The 15,263-nt window shown below is 56.3% G+C and overlaps 1 protein-coding gene across 2 annotated transcripts in view; it reads left to right on the top strand.

Moving 5' to 3' along the window:
- MED15 (mediator complex subunit 15) overlaps positions 1-15,263 on the top strand; it is a 46,322-nt gene that overhangs the window by 17,856 nt on the left and 13,203 nt on the right. For both annotated transcript variants that reach the window (XM_043901074.1, XM_043901073.1), the window contains exons 3-5: positions 8,561-8,612; positions 9,819-9,848; positions 10,955-11,167. In XM_043901074.1, the coding sequence (XP_043757009.1) occupies positions 8,561-8,612; positions 9,819-9,848; positions 10,955-11,167 (295 nt within the window). The remainder of the gene's footprint in view (positions 1-8,560; positions 8,613-9,818; positions 9,849-10,954; positions 11,168-15,263) is intronic.

The raw sequence follows: 15,263 nt of genomic DNA on the forward strand, positions 1-15,263 counted from the left end.
TGAGCAACAACAAATCCATCAGTTGATGTACATCTGGACTGTTTCTGCTTTCTGACTGTTACAGTAGTGCTACTCTGAACTTCTGTGTGCCAGCTTTCCTGGGGATGTATGTTTTCATTTCTCTTTGGTATATACCTGGGTAAGAAGTTGCTCGATCAGATGGTAGTTCTGTTTAACCTTTTGAGGAATTGCCAAATTGTTTTCAAAGCAGCTGCACCATTTTACATTCTCACTGGGGGTGTATTTTGTTCCAGCTTCTCCATTCCTCGTCAGTACTCGTTACTGTTTTATTGTAGCTTTCATAGTGAGTGTGAAGTGGTATCTTATTGTGGTTTTTTAAAAATTAATTAATTCATGGCTGTCTGGGTCTTCATTGCTGTTGCAGACTTTCCTTAGTTGCGGCAAGTTGGGGGTGCTCCTTAGTTGTCGTGTGCAGGCTTCTCGCTGTGGTGGCCTCTCTGGCTGCAGGGCTCCGGCTCTCGTGTGCGTGGGCCTCAGTGGCTATGGCTCACAGGTTCTAGAGCTCGGGCCCAGGAGTTGTGGCGGCAGGCTTCGTTGCCCTGTGACGCCGGACGGGGGATGGAACCCGTGTCGCCTGCACTGGCAGGCAGGCTCTTAACCACTGAACCACCAGGTAGCCCCTCGGTGTGGTTTTGATTTGCATTCCCAGATGGCTTACTATGTTTATTGGTCATTTGTATATTTTCTTTAGAGAAATGTTTGTTCAGCCCCTTTGCCTGTTTTAAAATTGAGTCATTAGTGTTTCTATTGAAGAGCTCTTTTCACGTTTTGGAGACACGTCTCTTATTGAGTGTGTACTTTGCTGGTGTTTGGGGGATGAGATGAGATGAGAGCCTTGGGGCGGGCTCATTGAGCTGTTTCCTTTGGAAATGCTCCGCTTGCTGTCCAGTGCTGCTGTCTGTCTGTTGCTGTCTGAGGAGCTGCCCCAGCGAGTCGTGGCCTAGAGCAGTGACAGTGTCTGTCCTGACTCTGGGTTGGGCGGGGTGTGGAGTGAACACCCCTTTCAAGGCCCCCGAAGCAGGCACAGGGCTGCTCGGCCCAGGATGCAGCCGGGGTGACTCAGGCACACGGCTCCCAGGGGACTTGCCCAGGCGTTCTCCCACCCGGGGGCCTGCAGTCAGAGCCTGCCAACTTTCCTTCACTGCCCCCCATCTCGGAAAGCAAAAGACATCCAAACACCCAGTTTAATTCTTAACACCTGAATTCCTGTAGGTGGGTATGCGCTCTGCCTCGGATAGACTGAGGGAAGCAGAAACCACAGTGCCTGGGGGTGTGGTGTGATCACAGCTGGAGCACTGAAGGCTTGGGAGGGCTAGGGTGCCAACCTCTATGCTGCGTGCATGAAGGGGCTCATCACAGCTATGTGCATTGCTGATGTTTGCTTACCATTTAGTTGGTTTTTTTTATTTATTTTTGGGTTTTTTTGAAGTTTAGTAACTTTGTTGGACAATCAGCAGTTAGTTCTCATCCAAAGTAACAATAGGTTTTTGAAAGTGGTAACAGGCACGTAGGTAGCCAGCATGTAGAACTTGTTCGGTGGGTCTTCACCATGTTTTCTGGACAGCTGCACACGGATCCGTGTGGGGCGTTCCGTGTCCCTTTGGCCCAGACAGCTCTGTTGAGCCTGGTGTTGATGCACACATCAGGGGTTCCCCTCTCCTTCTCGGCGAATTTCCCGATTTCTTGGAGTGACCAAGGGGCATGCTTCTTGAAGCCCACTCCATAGGTGCACTTGTGAATGTTGACAGTGTTTCCTCTGGTCACCACCTTGTTGATGGCGGACCACCCTCTGTGGGAGTTTTTAGATGAAGCTTGTATGTTAAACACGGCCCAGCTCTTATGCATGGTGTCCAGTCCCGTGCACGCATAGTGCATGTCTCTGGTTTGAAGCGTGAGTTCCCATGGTGGGGGCCAAGGTGAAACCCAGGCACCGAGGCCAGGAGTGTTGGAATTGGGAGGCAGCCTGGAGGCTTGTCAGAGACAGGCCAGGGGAGCACAGACGTCCCGCTGGGCTGAACCAGCAGGAGCGCCGCCTGGGAGAGGGGAGGGTGCGCGCACGGCTGAGCAGGTGGCCCCGCCTTCTCCAGCCCTGCTTATGGACCCACAAGCCTGCGGTCGGCCTTTAACTGAACCTGAAGACATCTTCTGCTGTCCTTCTTTGATCAGGGACAGTTATCTGAGAAGAGCACAACTGTGTACATTGACAACTGCAAATGACGTGAAAAGATGAGCGTTTTCCTCCCAACAGCTGCTGAGGCCTGCCAGGAAGGCCCGCTCGTGGCCAGCGGTCGGCGGGGCCAGCCGGCCTCCTGCCTTCTGCCGTCTGGGCTGCCAGCCGGGCCTCCTGCTGCACCCCCCTGCATTGGCAGGCTTGCTCGGTGCCCTCCGCGGAAATGCTGTTCCCTGGTTTTCGGTGGCTCTGTTTCCATGCTGAGAGAGCGCTTTACGAACACGCCGTGCAGTCCCTGAGACTGGCTCCACTTCAGCCGTGAAGAACCGAGGTGTGGGCCAAGCAGCATGGGGACCGCCTTGCTGGCTTTCTTCGTTCAATCTTAGTTTTTAATTTAAACTGGGTATGGGGCCCACTGTCATTTGTCATGTTAATCATTTTTTGTATGTCTGAACTATTTTATGGTGTCTGAAGGTAAGATGTAACATTACGTGAATGACAGCATGACACTTGGCGCAGGTCTGGTGCTGAGAGCGCTGGCCTGGGGACTGGCAGTTTCCAGCGCAGGAGGGGAGCTTGCACACAGGCTTTGTGGGAGCCGACAGACGGTCCTGGGGAAGCTCCAGGGCCCATCCTAGCCAAGTCTTGGAAGAGAACAGCTGCGTTACCACGCGTGTAATACTGAAGTGGGAACCCAGCCGCGAACCATACTCAGACATCTAAGAGTTAGACTGTAGAAGCCCTAGAAGAAAATGCAGGCATGAATCTTTGTGACCTCAGATTAGGCGGTGGTTTCTTACACATGATACCAAAGGTACAAGCAACAAAGCCTCCGTCAAAACTAAGAACTATGGGGTGGATGCATGTGTGTGTGCCTGCGTCCCCTGAAACCACCACAACATTGTTAAACATAGTACAGAGTTAGTCTGTACTCCACTGCAAAATAAAAAAGTTTAAAGTTAAAAAAATCAAAAACTATTGTGTATCAAAGGACACCACAAAGAGGGTAAAAAGGCCTATGAAGTGGGAGAACCATGTATGGTTGGAGATAAGTGGTTGAAGTGGGAGATACATGGGAACCATGTATCTGATGAGGGACTGGAACCCACATTATATAAAGAACCACAGCTCTACAACAAAAGGAGCCAGACACCCTAAATCAGACATGGGTAAAGAACTTGAATAGACATTTCTCCAGAGAAGATACTCAGATGGCCAAGAAGCACATGACAAGACGCTCAGTGTCACTAGTCATTAGGGAAAAGCAAATCCAAACCACCGTGAAATACAGCTTCACATTCGTGATGGCGGTAATAAAAATAGGTGAATACTGCTTGTTCATCTGAGGAGCACTGGTGAGAAGTTAGAAATACCAGACACCGCTGGAGGGAGGGCACAGTGGGGCAGCCACGGTGGCGGTCCCTCAGAAATCAGACAGGCGCCCTGTGTGCACAGACATTGGTAGCGTCACTCACTGCAGCCAGAAAGTGGGAGCCCCCACGCGTGTGCCACCTGACTAGTGGGGACCAGAATGCGGGCTGTCCGCAGGATGGACTGTGTGACAGAATGAAGTACTTGGAGGTGGCCCAGCATGCCTGGGCTTCGGGAGTGTCACGCTGAGCCCAGTGATGCAGTCACCAGAGGGCACGCGTTGCGCGAGGCAGCTGTATGAAGTGCCCGGAGTGGGCCGGTCTAGAGAGACAGGGTGTTTGCTTCCTGTAGCTGCTGGGCGGGTTCCCACAGACTCGGGGGACTCTGGGCTCATGACTGTGGCCTCGTGGCCCAAGGCTCTCCCCTGGTGGTCCTGTTTGCAGCCAGGAGTTTATCGGTTTTACCTGTTTGCTGCATGTAGACTTTGGGAGCCTGACACCCTTTTAAAATGCTACCCTGTCTCCCTTTTGGCCCAAGTTGACAGTGTCTCTGCCATAGGACACTCTAACCCTTGTGGGCCTTGTGTGTGTGAGAGAGCCCCTGTCAGACAGGAGGTCCCCACAGACCTTTCACCCCTGTAATTTCCGCCCCCGTCCTGGCGTCTGTGAGGTGACCCAGAGGATTCCTCGCGTGCCTTGGCTCCTTGGCCCCGGCAGTCTGTCCAGCCACACCCTCAGCCTCCTCTCCAGAGCACACATTCCTCCAGTGAATCTCCTGGTTCTCCTGTTGGTTTTCCTGTGACTCGGACAGCCTGGGAATTTTCCAGATTGGGCCCAGGTTCCTTTCCGCTCAGCAGTTCTTCCCTGGGTTTCTTTCTCCCCTCTCGCGTCTCTCTGTCGGCCAGCCGGCCCTCCCCCACTCTGCTCATTGCCTCTCGGGTCCGCCTTCCTCTCGGCTCGTGGCCCATGCAGCTAGATGTTTGCTCAGGCTGGCAGGGCTTCTCCCTGCTCTCGTTTCCGGTCACGCATTCTGCATTCCCCGAGCCCTCCCCAGAAGTACCTGTAGCATTTGCCTCTCTCCCAGCATCCTGTTTCTGGAGACATCTGTGTTCTCGAAGAAGATGTGTGCTTTCTCAGCAGCTCCTTCAGGTCCTCTGAGTGCTCAGTGACAGACTGTTTACCACCGTGTTCCCACCAGCAGCCTTCCCTTGGCCTGCCTGCCCCATGTTTCTTGTGACCTGGCTGTTGGGTCAGGGGAGCACAGTATGCAGGATTCTTGTTAGCAAGAGTATGTGGGAGGTGGTGCCTCATTGTTGTATGTATGATATTTCTGGGTGTCTCGGTGTTGCCACAAGGCCACAGTTGGTCAGGAGTTGGGACAGGGACAGCCTGACTTTTTTATGAAGTATCCTGTCCACTTACCATCTAATGATTCCATCATTTAACTGGGCGCTGCAAACTGGTAATCATCCTGAATTCTGGCTTTTCTTCTACATTTATTAGGTGGAATTTTCTTGCCAAGAAAGGTTTTCTTTCATCGACCAGGGCTTCTTGGTTGCCTGAAACACAGCCTTTGGGGACCCTCAGGAACACCTTCCTGTGGAATGGCGGCCCAGGGGTGGAGTTCGGCCACTTCTCTTCTGCAGCCGCGTCGTGGGCCCAGGGCATTTCAATCCTTTGCTATGTTCCCCCTTGTTTTGAAGCTATAGCAATCTCAAAACCCCGTAATTTCACATTGATATTTCTAAGTACAGAGTTTTACTTTCATTTTAAGCATATATCTCTTCTCCGATGTGAATCTCTCGCCTTCTGATGTTGTTGGCATAATTACTTCTTTAAAGGACTTTCAGAATGAACAGACCAGTATCACCGCTAGTATTGGTAGCAAATGACAAAATGCGGGATGACGTTTAGGGTTTCTTTGCAGCTGTATGTGTCCTTAACATGTACTCCTTCCTCTGAGGACATTTTTGCTTTTTGTTTTTTAAGATGATCAGTCCGAAAAACCCTTTTCCATGTGATTCAACACCAACTTGTGTCAACTCATATGTTGGGTTGATTTTGCATTTTTAAAAATTGTTCTTTTGTTGTGGCTTTATCTTCAGTTTGGTAAAAGATTTATATACTTCCAATGTGAAAGCTGTATAACAAGGCAGTAGGTCTCCTTTCCAGCCCACTTCTGATATCTCTGGGGTTTAATTGTTGATCTGCAGCCTTTCTTGTGCAGATATAAAGCAGATACATGTGTTCAGATTCCTCAAGTCTTATACGGAAGGTCTAATAGTGGAGCATCTAGCATGTAGCCTGAGGCGTTTCACCTGCAGGCTTGGTGTCAGGCTCCGGCCTCCACTTGGTGAGGGGAGGCGTCCTCTGCCCTGGCCGAGACATGGACGGGCTGGACCCAGTGTGTAAGCCGCAGGAAGCCTCGGCCTGTCTGTGTGCCCTGCGTCCCCACACCCCAGCCCGCTAGTGGCGCCTCCCCCCAGGCGTGAGGGACACAGGCGGGTCTGCAGAGCACGGGGCTGCACCGTGCCCGGCCACACCCAGAGTGAGGACGAGAGGGTGCACCTCCTCGTCCTTTTTGAGGCTGCCCTGGGAAGGGCGCCTTGGAGCAGGAGTGGGCCCATAACTCGTGTGTCTGCTTGGGGGCCAGGAGCTCGCCCACCTGGGGAGGCCAGTCTAGACTGGGGGGGTCAGGCAGCCGCCCTGGGGGCTGGAGGGGCTGACCGGCGGCCCACGGGGGTTTGACCCACAGGAGTGCCCCGTGGCGGCCGCGTGCCGGCCACGCCCTGCGCCCTCTTCTCCTGTCGGGTGGTCATGCCCCTCTCTGTGCCCGGGGCTTTGGGAACGCGCGCCTGGACCTCGTGTCAGAGGAAGAGCGTCTGTCGCTGTGTTTTTAATTCAAGTGTAGCGGGTTCACAGTGTGCTTCTTTGCCTCTGCAGCAGAGTGATTCGGTTACACAAACGTGTGTTCCCTCTCATGTTCTTCTCCGTTAGGGCGCATCATGGGGTACTTGGCGCAGCTGCCTGTGCTGTGTGCCTCGTCTGTCCGCTCTGCGCACAGTGGTTTGCACCTGCTCTGCCCCGTCCCCCAGCCCTCCCCTGCCCCACCCGCACCCCCTTGGCAACCACAAGTCTGCCTGTGGTATGTCTGTGAGTCTGTTGCTACTTGATAGATGAGTTTGTCATATTTTGGATTCTAGATATAAATGATAGCATGTAGGATTTGTTTTTCTCTGTTTGACTTCACTTGGCTTAGTATGGTCACCTCTGGGGCCATCTGTGTTGCTGCAAACGGCATTATTTCGTTCTTTTTGTGACTATACTCCGTTGTGTACGCGTGCACCGTTTTCTTGGCCCGCTGCTCTGCAGATGGACACACCTAGCTGCTTCCCCATCCTGGCTGAGGTGAACAGTGCTGCTGTGAATGCTGGGGGGCGTGTATCTTTTCAAGTTATGTTTTTCTCCGGATATGTGTCCAGGAGTGGGATTACTGGATCAATAGTAGTTCTATTTTTAGTTTTTTTTGGAGGAACCTCCACACTGTTTTCCATAGTAGCTGCACCAGTTTATGTTCCCATCAACAGGTTTAGAGGGTTCCCTCTTCTCCACACCCTCTCCAGCATTTGTTGTTTGTGGATTTTTTAAATAAACTGATTGCTTTGTAACTGGCTTGCTCTTGATTTGGAAGTCGAAAAAGCTCAGGAAATCCTTTTGAGGTTTCTCTGACCCAGAAGTTGGCCACGGCCTTACAGAGAGTCAGCTATTGACCTGGCTGGCTCCCCGTCCCCGTCTCCTCCCCCTGGCCACCTCGTTTCTGAGCTTCCTTTAGAAACCCCACTTTCCTTGCTCCCCACTTGCCACCCTGCTGCCCTTCAGGGGCCAGCCTGCTCAGGTGATTTGGGGACCCCTTTCCTCCCAGAAATTGAGGGGCATCAGGAGGGGACGTTTGAGCACCCCTTCCTCACATCCCACCCCTCACTACCTGCCCTGAGGCCTCCTGGGCCTTTCCCCCGTTTTCCTCTGATTCCCCGGCTGAGGACACACTGGCGGCGTTTTGAGATGGATGAGGACTGACGGGGTTAGAAAGTGAGTTATGTGTCGAGTCCTCTGAGACACCCCCTTGGCGTATCTCCCTGAGAGCTGTTGCCCTGCGGTGGGTCCCGGTTGAGGGGTCGCTCCTCCGGCTGCATCACGGTGACTTAGGAGGGGGTTGAGAGAGCAGGCAGGCCAAAGCTCTGCTCTCTCTGTCTGCCTCGCGGGGTGGTCCAACTTCTCTGAAAGAAGAGTTTAGTTACAAACATCCCTTCGTTGCCCCCAGGACAGGCTCACAGTAGTGATTTCTCTGGAACGCCCGGGAGTGAGTGTCCTTGGTTACAAAGAGGACAATCCGTGGAAGGCAGGCCCTGCTGGGCGGGTCCGGCAACGCAGGAACCAGGAGGGCTGTGGGCAGGGGCCTTCACCTGCCACCCTGAGTGGCGCTGTGCCCTCGCCCTGACCTCGCAGTGAACTCACAAGGGGTGGGAGGGTGGCCAGCCAGATTTGCATGTAAATACTACGGCAGTCAGGCAACTGCAACAGGCCGTGGGAAAAGCGAAAGTATGTCTCCAAATAGAGCAAAGACTGAAGGGGCCGGCCCTCCCGGGTCTGCTTCTGAGATGCCCTGTGACGCTGGGCCGGCCCCGCTGTGGAAGGAGGGGTGTCTGAGGCGCCCCCCACCCTCGTAGGGTTCATAGTGGGCTGGAGGAGCAGCGGCTTCCACTGTCTGGCTACCTTCCTGGTTTGTGTTTCTGTGTGCCTTTCTCTGGCCTGTGGGAGCCACGCTCTGCTGGCCTTTCCCGAGGGATGGATTCCAGAGGAGGCAGAGCTGGCTGGACGGACAGACGGCGCAGTTGCCTTTCTGCCCCCGGGAGGACCTCAGAGGGGCTGGAGCGGGAAGGGGCATCGCTCCCCCTCACTTCTGCTCTGAGCTTCAACTGCTTCCTGTTTTTACTTTCAGGACGAATACCTCTCTCTGGTGGCCAGGCTCATTATTCATTTTCGAGACATCCGTAAGTAAAACGTCACATCTCTGGGTGGTGGTGGTCACCGCGGGAGGGCTGTGTGGATAGTGCCAGCTTTTTGGGAGGTTCTTCATGGCTTTGCACTTGGTCCGGTATTTCCCAGCCTCCCAGAGCTTCAGCCTGGACCCTGCTGGTGTGGCCCGAGGGAGGTGTTAGTGTCCAGGGTTCTGGGCTGGACTGCTCTTGCTGCCTGTCTGCTTGACCTCCCCTGTTCAAGGACTGCTGCTTTGATCTCTAGGCGGTTCCCAAACGCGCAGAGTCCACCCTGGAACAGACACTTCCTTTCCTGATATCTGGGTTTTTTTCTTTGACCCACGGAGGCTGGACCTAACCATGTTCAGGCTGGACGCTTCTGGGGCAAGCTTCCTCAGCACCGCCCGCGTCCTGCCCTGGTGAGGCCCGGCCCGCATCCCGACTCCTTTCGGGGCCCGCTCCGGGCTTCCAGCCACAGCGCCTCCTGCCGGCCCGCCGTGTGCACCCGCAGGAGGCAGCTCCTCCCATACAGCCCTGTGGGGCGGCCGCGGCTCCACCATCCCTCATCTCAGACGCAGGGAGGCGCCGGGGCCCCGGAGTCCCTGCAGGGCCACTGCACCCTCCCACACCGACTTCTTAGACTGACTTCACTTTCTTTGCCATGTTTGGGTGGTCCCATGGTGTTTGGAACAAGAGGAGCCACCACCAGAAGACTAGGTCATGAGCTGTCTGTCCTGGCAAGGGCTCGACCTGAAGGGCTGCAAGGCCCACTTGGGAGCTGGCCCTGGCACTTCCCTTTTGGGGGGTGCCCACGGCTGCCTCACCGCAGGAGAGGGTGGAACTGCTGTGGCAACTCCCCACCAGCACCAGGGCTGGCTGGATCCAGCTTCTAAGCAGTCTTGGACAGACTCAGTTTCCTCATCCGGAAACTGTGGATACCACCCCAGAAGGGGCTGGAAACAGAGGGCTCTCAGCCCCTGGCCACCCTCAGCCTCCCATGCGTCAACGCTGCCGGGGTTTGGACACGCACGTACACGTGTGTTCACACGCACAGACGCTGAAGCCCTGAAGTGTGTTTTGTCTAGTTTCTAGGCAGAGTTGGGTCAGTGTTAGTAAATGACCTCTGGGCAAATGCCTACAGCACTGACTTAGCGTGGAAATATGTGATTATATAAAACTGTTTACTTTGGTTGCTTTTCTTTTTTCTTCTTTTTAATACAGATAACAAGAAGTCTCAAGCGTCTGTCAGTGGTAAGAGTTTCTCCTTTCTGAAGTTTTTTCCCACCTCGGCGTGGGCGGCAGGGCCGGGGTGCTGGGAGCTGTGCGTGGGGTTGCTCTGTGCCGGGAGGAGCAGGTTCCCAGAGGGACGCCACTCCCGACCCCCCACCCCGACGTCAGACAGCAGCGCCCCGTCCTGTGCCTCCGGCACCCGCGTGGCAGTTGGGGTGCTGTCTGGAGCGTCGGGCTCTGGGAGGGACTAGTGTGCATAGCGGGGCTTTCAGTGTAGTCACCCCTGGTGATGTTTCCTAGAGAGTAGCTGTGAATTCAGTTTAAGTTACAAAGTTTCTTTGCAAGTTGAGTTGTCATCATTCTGCTTTTTAATTGCAAGGTTTTGTCACACGGGAGCCCTGTTGATTTAGCCCAGGTCTCGCTGAGCAGGCCGCCAGTGAAGGGGTTTAGCTGACCCCGGCACCCAGGTGGGACTAGCTGGGGGACGGCTGCCTTTCCTCGGCTGCTCGTGCTGGGGGTTGCGGGCGGCAGGGCGGGCTCAGTGCACCCGGCCGGAGGGCGTCTGGGCTCTGGCGTTGGACGCAGCACCCTGGGGCGCCAGGTTCTGTGGCAGGGTGCCAGCCGGGCTCCTCTGCCTGCGGGTGGCCGTGGGCTGTTGTGACGGAGCCTCGGCTCCTCCCAGGTACTGGCTGCTGGCCTAGCATCGCAGGCCTTCCCACACTTGTTCTCAGGGCTCTTTCCCGAGAGCTGCTCCTCCGTGGGGTCGTGCCCAGACTTAGCAGAGGCGGGCTTCTGGTGCCCACGGGACTTGTCACCTCCCTGGGGGGAGGCCGGCCCCCAGGCTCTGCTGACTGGAGAAGGGTCCTCGACCCTGTTTTCTGTAGGTGTGCAGCTGTGTCTCACCCCCGGGAGGGGCCTCCATCCAAGAGGGGCGGAGCCCCACGGGCTGGCTCGCCTCTGTCCCAGGCCTGCTGTGGGCTGGGCTCCTGCCGCGAGGGGCCCTGGCCGCTCAGCGTTTGAGGCCCTGAGCGCATCATGCCTGAGGTGGGAGGAAGCGTGGACTCAGGAAGGCTTCCTGGCCCAGGTCAGGGCGCACTGCCCTGAGACGCACGCCCTGTGCCCCGCAGACCCCATGAACGCGCTGCAGAGCCTGACGGGCGGGCCCGCCGCGGGAGCCGCTGGCCTCGGCCTGCCTGCTCGGGGTCCGGGCCAGGCCCTGGGCGGGATGGGCGGCCTGGGAGCCATGGGCCAGCCGATGCCGCTGTCGGGGCAGCCGCCTCCCGGCACCTCGGGGATGGCCCCCCACAACATGGCCGTCGTGTCCACGGCCACTCCGCAGAGTGAGTACACGGGCGGAGCAGGGGACTCCCAGCCTCTGCCTCCAGAGGGGGGGTGGGGGGGGGTGGCCTGGGATCCCAGCCCAGGGGCTGTGCTCTGGGGGCCAGATGGAAACCGTTCTGTCTCGGCTCCTCCGCCCCTCTCCCTCCAGGGGCAGCGGTCCGCTCCAGGACCGGCCTAGGTCCCCTCCAGGACCAGCCCGGCCCCAGGCCTTGGCGCCCCTCTCCTGGGGAGGGCAGGGAGAGGCCTGCAGCGCGCTCCTGGCCCCCTGGCGATTGCAGAGGGACCGAGTCCCCGTGTGCCTCTCCCGTGACATCCTAGTTGTGTCTCCAGAGCCACACGGTGCCTCGCACTCAGGCTGACTTCACGCACGTGGCCAGCCTTTCATGTGTGCACGTGTGTGGCTCGGGGAGGTCCTGTCACGTGTGGAATGGCGGCAGCATGCGGAGCCTCCCCGCCCGTGGACTGTCCTGGCTCCACCCTTCGGCCCTGAGCCGGGCAACCGCTCATCTGTTCTTGGCCTCAGTAATCTCTTGCAAGTGTTGCATCAATGGAGTCGTGCAACATTTATCTTTTTGAGACTGGCTTTTTCACTTGGCACAATGCCCTTAGAGCCTCCAGGTTGTGCGTATCATTCGTCCTGGTTCCCTGCTGAGGAACCTTCCGGGGCCACGGTTCGTTCATTCACTCAGCCTTGAAGGACAGGCGGGTTGTTTGAGTTTGGGCTGTTAAACTGAAGCCAGTGTGAGTGCTCGCGTACACGGTGCGGTGTGCCCGCGTGTTTGGTCTCGCAGCCCTCCCGGGAACCCCGTGAGCAGGGCCGCCGTGGCCCCGGTGCGCGGCTGTCGGCCCGTGTCCTTGGTCAGGTCCTCTCACTCTGCTCCGAGGCTGGCCGCACCCCTGTGCCCCCAGCCACCCCCTCTCCCAGAGCTGCGTTTCTTCTCCTTACTGAGTCCTGCCTTGTGACACCTGGCTCCCTGCTTGGATCTTCATCGTGAGCTCTGTGTCCCCTCTTGTTAGCACAAGCACACCCGTGCACAGGCACACACAGTCACACACGTGCACACAAGCGGGCACACACAGGGTGGCTTTCAGAAGGCTGCTCTGCCTCCTTGTCATGTAATACTCTCTACGCTGGTTGAATTTCTCTTTATCACAAACTTAGATTTTATAGTAAAATACAGTCTTGAATTGGATGATCTTAGCGTGACTTGCAGCCTCACTCCCAAGACTGTCGGCCCAGCGGGGAAGTGCTGGTGCCAGCCTGCACCCTCCCTGGCCCGACCTTGGCTGCGTCCTGTGTCAGCCCCCGAGGGGCCTGGGCTCCTGCGCGGCACGGAGGGCCTTGCTGTGGCCTCTGCCCTCGTGTCTCACTACTGCCCCTGCAGAACTTCCCCGTGACCTCTGGGGCCTGGTCTGCCTGAGGTAGGTGTGTGCCCTTTTAAACACCTCTGAACGCCGCCATGGAATTCAGGCCGCTCGGGCCCTATTGCCGTGCCCCAGAGTGTGGGCCCTGGGGCCAAGGTCTGGCCGGGGCACCCAAAGGCATTCCAGAGCCCACCAGGCACCTGCAGGTGGCCTGGGCTAGTCACAGGAAACACTGCTGACTGTGGGTGTGGCCGGGCTTTTAAACTGCATGTTTTTGTTCCTTGGAGTGTTTTATGTTGTGTGTATGAGAACAGGTTTAAAATCAGCCCTGGTTTTGGCTGTTTGGAAGACGGGGTGCCTAGGAGCCCTGCCCCCCGGATGACTGGGTCCTGGGTGGATTCTGTTTGGGCTGCGGGGCCCGTCCATGCAGGATGGGTATGGAACCCTTGGCGTCTCCAGCTGTGCCAGAGACTGGGCTGGGCTGGAGGGGCATCTCCAGGGCAGGCCTGTGGGAATTGCAGATCCAGGTCCGACGGTGTGTGCAGTCAGCAGGCTTGGAGGGAAGCAGGCATGCCTCCCGGAGGAGCAGCAACAGCGACCAGGTCTGGAGATCTCCAGGGCCGTCGCTTTGTCAGGTGTGGATTCAGGCGCTGAAGGAGGTGGGGTCTGGACTTCTGAGGGGATGAGCACTGTGGCCCTGTATCGGGAGTGGCCAAGCAGATGTGACAAGTAACCGCAGAGAGCCAGCAGGCGTGACAGTAGAGTTACTGGGAGAGAAGAGTGTGGGTGATAAACAGGTCAGTCAGCCGGACGCAGAGCTTGTGGACTGGAAGCTGCTTTTGAAGGCGTTACCCAGAGCGGAGCCTAGACAAGAGGCCTTGGGAGCAGGAGGCTGAGAAGCGTGGAGGCTAAAGTCAGAAGTGTGGCTGGCATCACAGGGACGGCCTGGAGCAGAGGGGGTGAGGGGGTGGTGGCCGGGGGAGCCCAGGGCTCCACAGGGCAGGTTCCACGGGTGCCACACCCCAGCCCGTGTGGCGCAGGACACCAGAGGCCAGAAGGTGGTCTCAGAACAGCTGTCTGTCAAGGCGGAAGCACTCAGTAGACTCCGGGATGGAGTTACAAGCTGGTTGAGATGTCAGTGCCTCAGGTACAGAGCCACCAGCAGAGCCAAGGGGGCCCTCCCTTAAAGGGAGGTGAACACACAGACATGCTTTCTTTCCCTCACCACCTTCTCTGACCTCTCAGACCATCCTTCCCAAGGTACCAGGTCTAAATGGGAGAAGCAGCATTTTCCACACAAGGGTATCCACAGGTGTAAGTCTAAGCCAGTGATTCTCAGCAGCTTTGCACCCTGAGGGCTGTCACAGCTTGTGCGGGCGGGCTCCTGGCGTCCAACAGGCAGAGACCAGAGGTGCTGCTGCGTGTCTTAGTGTCCGGGGCAGCCCCTGGCACAGCGTGCTCTGGCCCCGTGTCAGGAGGGGCATGGCTGGGAATCCTTTCTGTGAACAGAGATTCCCTCCGTCCCATAGTCCTCGGGGCTGCCCTCCACAGGTCCCCAGTCCGTGATATCGTTTGATTCGGAGTCCTGCGTAGGGTGCGCACAGTAGCCGAGGAGACAGACAGAGCAGCGACAGAGCCGGGATCCGTGTCGGGGTCCCCGAGGCTGCTCCCCTGCCGTTTTCTGTCCCGCCTCCTCGTGCAGGCCCGCTCTGTGAGCATGCCATGGACAGGGGCCAAACCACGCTGAGTCAGCAAGAGGGGATAGCGCAGACCCGGGCCTGTCACGTGCGGAGAAAACCTACTTTAGAAAATACTTAGAGAGGAGTCTAAGGTCCTCACATTTAGGGAAGAGGTTTAAATATGGATACACTTTATACTTTGTTTAATTAATTATGTATAATAATTGTACAAGTTGGTGCTGAAACAATAGAAATAGTTTGTCAATTCCACATCAATAGGAAAAATTGGAATGAGGTGGACACTACAAACAAAAACACAGACAACATACAAAAATCAACCTAAGCCTCCAGCAAAACAGAACTCAAAAGAGGAGGAGAACATGTCAATTATGTGTTGGTAAAGCAGAAAGGGAAACTTGGAAGGGGAAAGACAGATACAGTTAAGTTGAAAACTATAGGTAGTCACCGTGAATGTGAAGAGAGAGCCTGTCCTGCTGAGGCTGGATGGAAACGAGAGGGGAGGGTGCAGCTCCTTAATCCTGACAGGAGACCCCTGTGACACACGCTGCAGAAGACTTCAGACGAAAGACGCGGTGGGCCAGTCTCCTCCCAGATAGTTAACCAGACAAAAGTGATGAACTGGGAGAAGAACCAAAGGATGTGGTGGGAAGCGTGCTCAGGAAGGGGTCTGTGTGGCCGTGCTCCACACGCCGACGCCCTCAGCCTGCTGAAGGGCAGAGCCGTGCCTGCTGTGTGCTTTATCCAGTGTTCACAGTGGCCGTGTCATTAGAGACGGGGTCCCCTTGGCAGCTGCTGAGGGCTGGCACGAGGGCCTGTGCTGTTGGCGCTGCGCCAGGTCGTGCCCGCGGGGGTGGCTGAACTGGTGAGAAAACGGTTGTAGAGTTTAAACCGGACACTCAGACGGGCACACATCTTCCTGTGTTAGGATACTGTAGTTTTACAAAGTGCCACTGTTGCGGGAAATTGGACAAAGGGGACAAAGTGTCTGTGTTCCTCCTCTTCATCTTTATTGAAGTATACAGATACAGTT

The sequence above is a fragment of the Cervus elaphus genome, chromosome 5 (assembly GCF_910594005.1).
Source record: "Cervus elaphus chromosome 5, mCerEla1.1, whole genome shotgun sequence".
Taxonomy (NCBI): Eukaryota; Metazoa; Chordata; class Mammalia; order Artiodactyla; family Cervidae; genus Cervus; species Cervus elaphus.